At 48.4% G+C, this 861-nt stretch overlaps 1 protein-coding gene across 1 annotated transcript in view; it reads right to left on the reverse strand.

Moving 5' to 3' along the window:
• psmd7 (proteasome 26S subunit, non-ATPase 7) overlaps nt 1–837 on the reverse strand; it is a 3,949-nt gene extending 3,112 nt beyond the window's left edge. The window contains exons 1-2 of the mRNA XM_035664924.1: nt 671–837; nt 214–305 (exon numbers count right to left, since the gene is read on the reverse strand). Coding sequence (XP_035520817.1) covers nt 214–305; nt 671–744 — 166 coding nt within the window. The 5' untranslated portion in view covers nt 745–837. The remainder of the gene's footprint in view (nt 1–213; nt 306–670) is intronic.
• Between the last annotated feature and the right edge of the window lie 24 nt (nt 838–861).

Genomic DNA, 861 nt, shown 5'->3' on the forward strand with positions numbered 1-861 from the left:
AATGTATTTTATTGTATTTTAATGACCCAATTTCCCTTCTGGGATTAATAAAGTCTATCTATCTTATAGGAAGTGATGGATCCAGTCTTTTAAGAGCCTGTATGATACTAGGAATACAAGTTTATTAAGTTACACCTCACCCACTCATACTTACTGTTCTTTACTGAATCTGTTGCTCTCTAAAAGCCTGAATGTTGTCAACACGAGACTCACCTGCAAAACTGTTCGACACGTCGAGAACTTTTTTATGCCATGATCCCAGAAGGACTCCAACCACTCGCTTCTGATTGCCAACCTTTCCTATCCTGTGGATTAAACACAACACACTGTCTTGTTAGTTTCATCACAGTTTCATCAGAGCTGTGACTCACAAACACCGAGCCAGGACGCTACTGTGAGCTACAACCTAAACCCTTTCTGCTGCCCACTGCGAGAGAAATGAACGCCAAGATCAAAGCATTAGTGTCTACGTACACATGAGCTCCCCCACTAACCAACCCTGCCGCCTTATTGATCCAGGTATCGCCGTTAACACGTTATTGTTAGCCTCCCCTGAGCTAACTAGCTCTGACTCAGCACGGTTAGCCTAGCGCTTAGCATAGCGGCGACGCCACGCTTTACCGATCATTTCTTCCACCCGCAGACTTTCGCGGGCGTCGAACCCACTGACCTGTTGAAGTGATCGACCACGCTGAGCAACACCAGCGGGTGAACGACCACGTTTTCCACCGCTAACTCCGGCATGTTTGCAGTAAAAGACGACCCTAGCTCGCAGTGATGACGGCCGCGCTACCCTTTCCGCTTGCGTCTGACGTCACTTCCGTCTCCCCTGGCAACGGAGCGACGCAGAGAGACGGACGT

This window comes from Morone saxatilis, unplaced genomic scaffold, assembly GCF_004916995.1.
Source record: "Morone saxatilis isolate NCDOM2014 unplaced genomic scaffold, NCSU_SB_2.0 Contig2, whole genome shotgun sequence".
NCBI classification, from domain to species: domain Eukaryota; kingdom Metazoa; phylum Chordata; class Actinopteri; family Moronidae; genus Morone; species Morone saxatilis.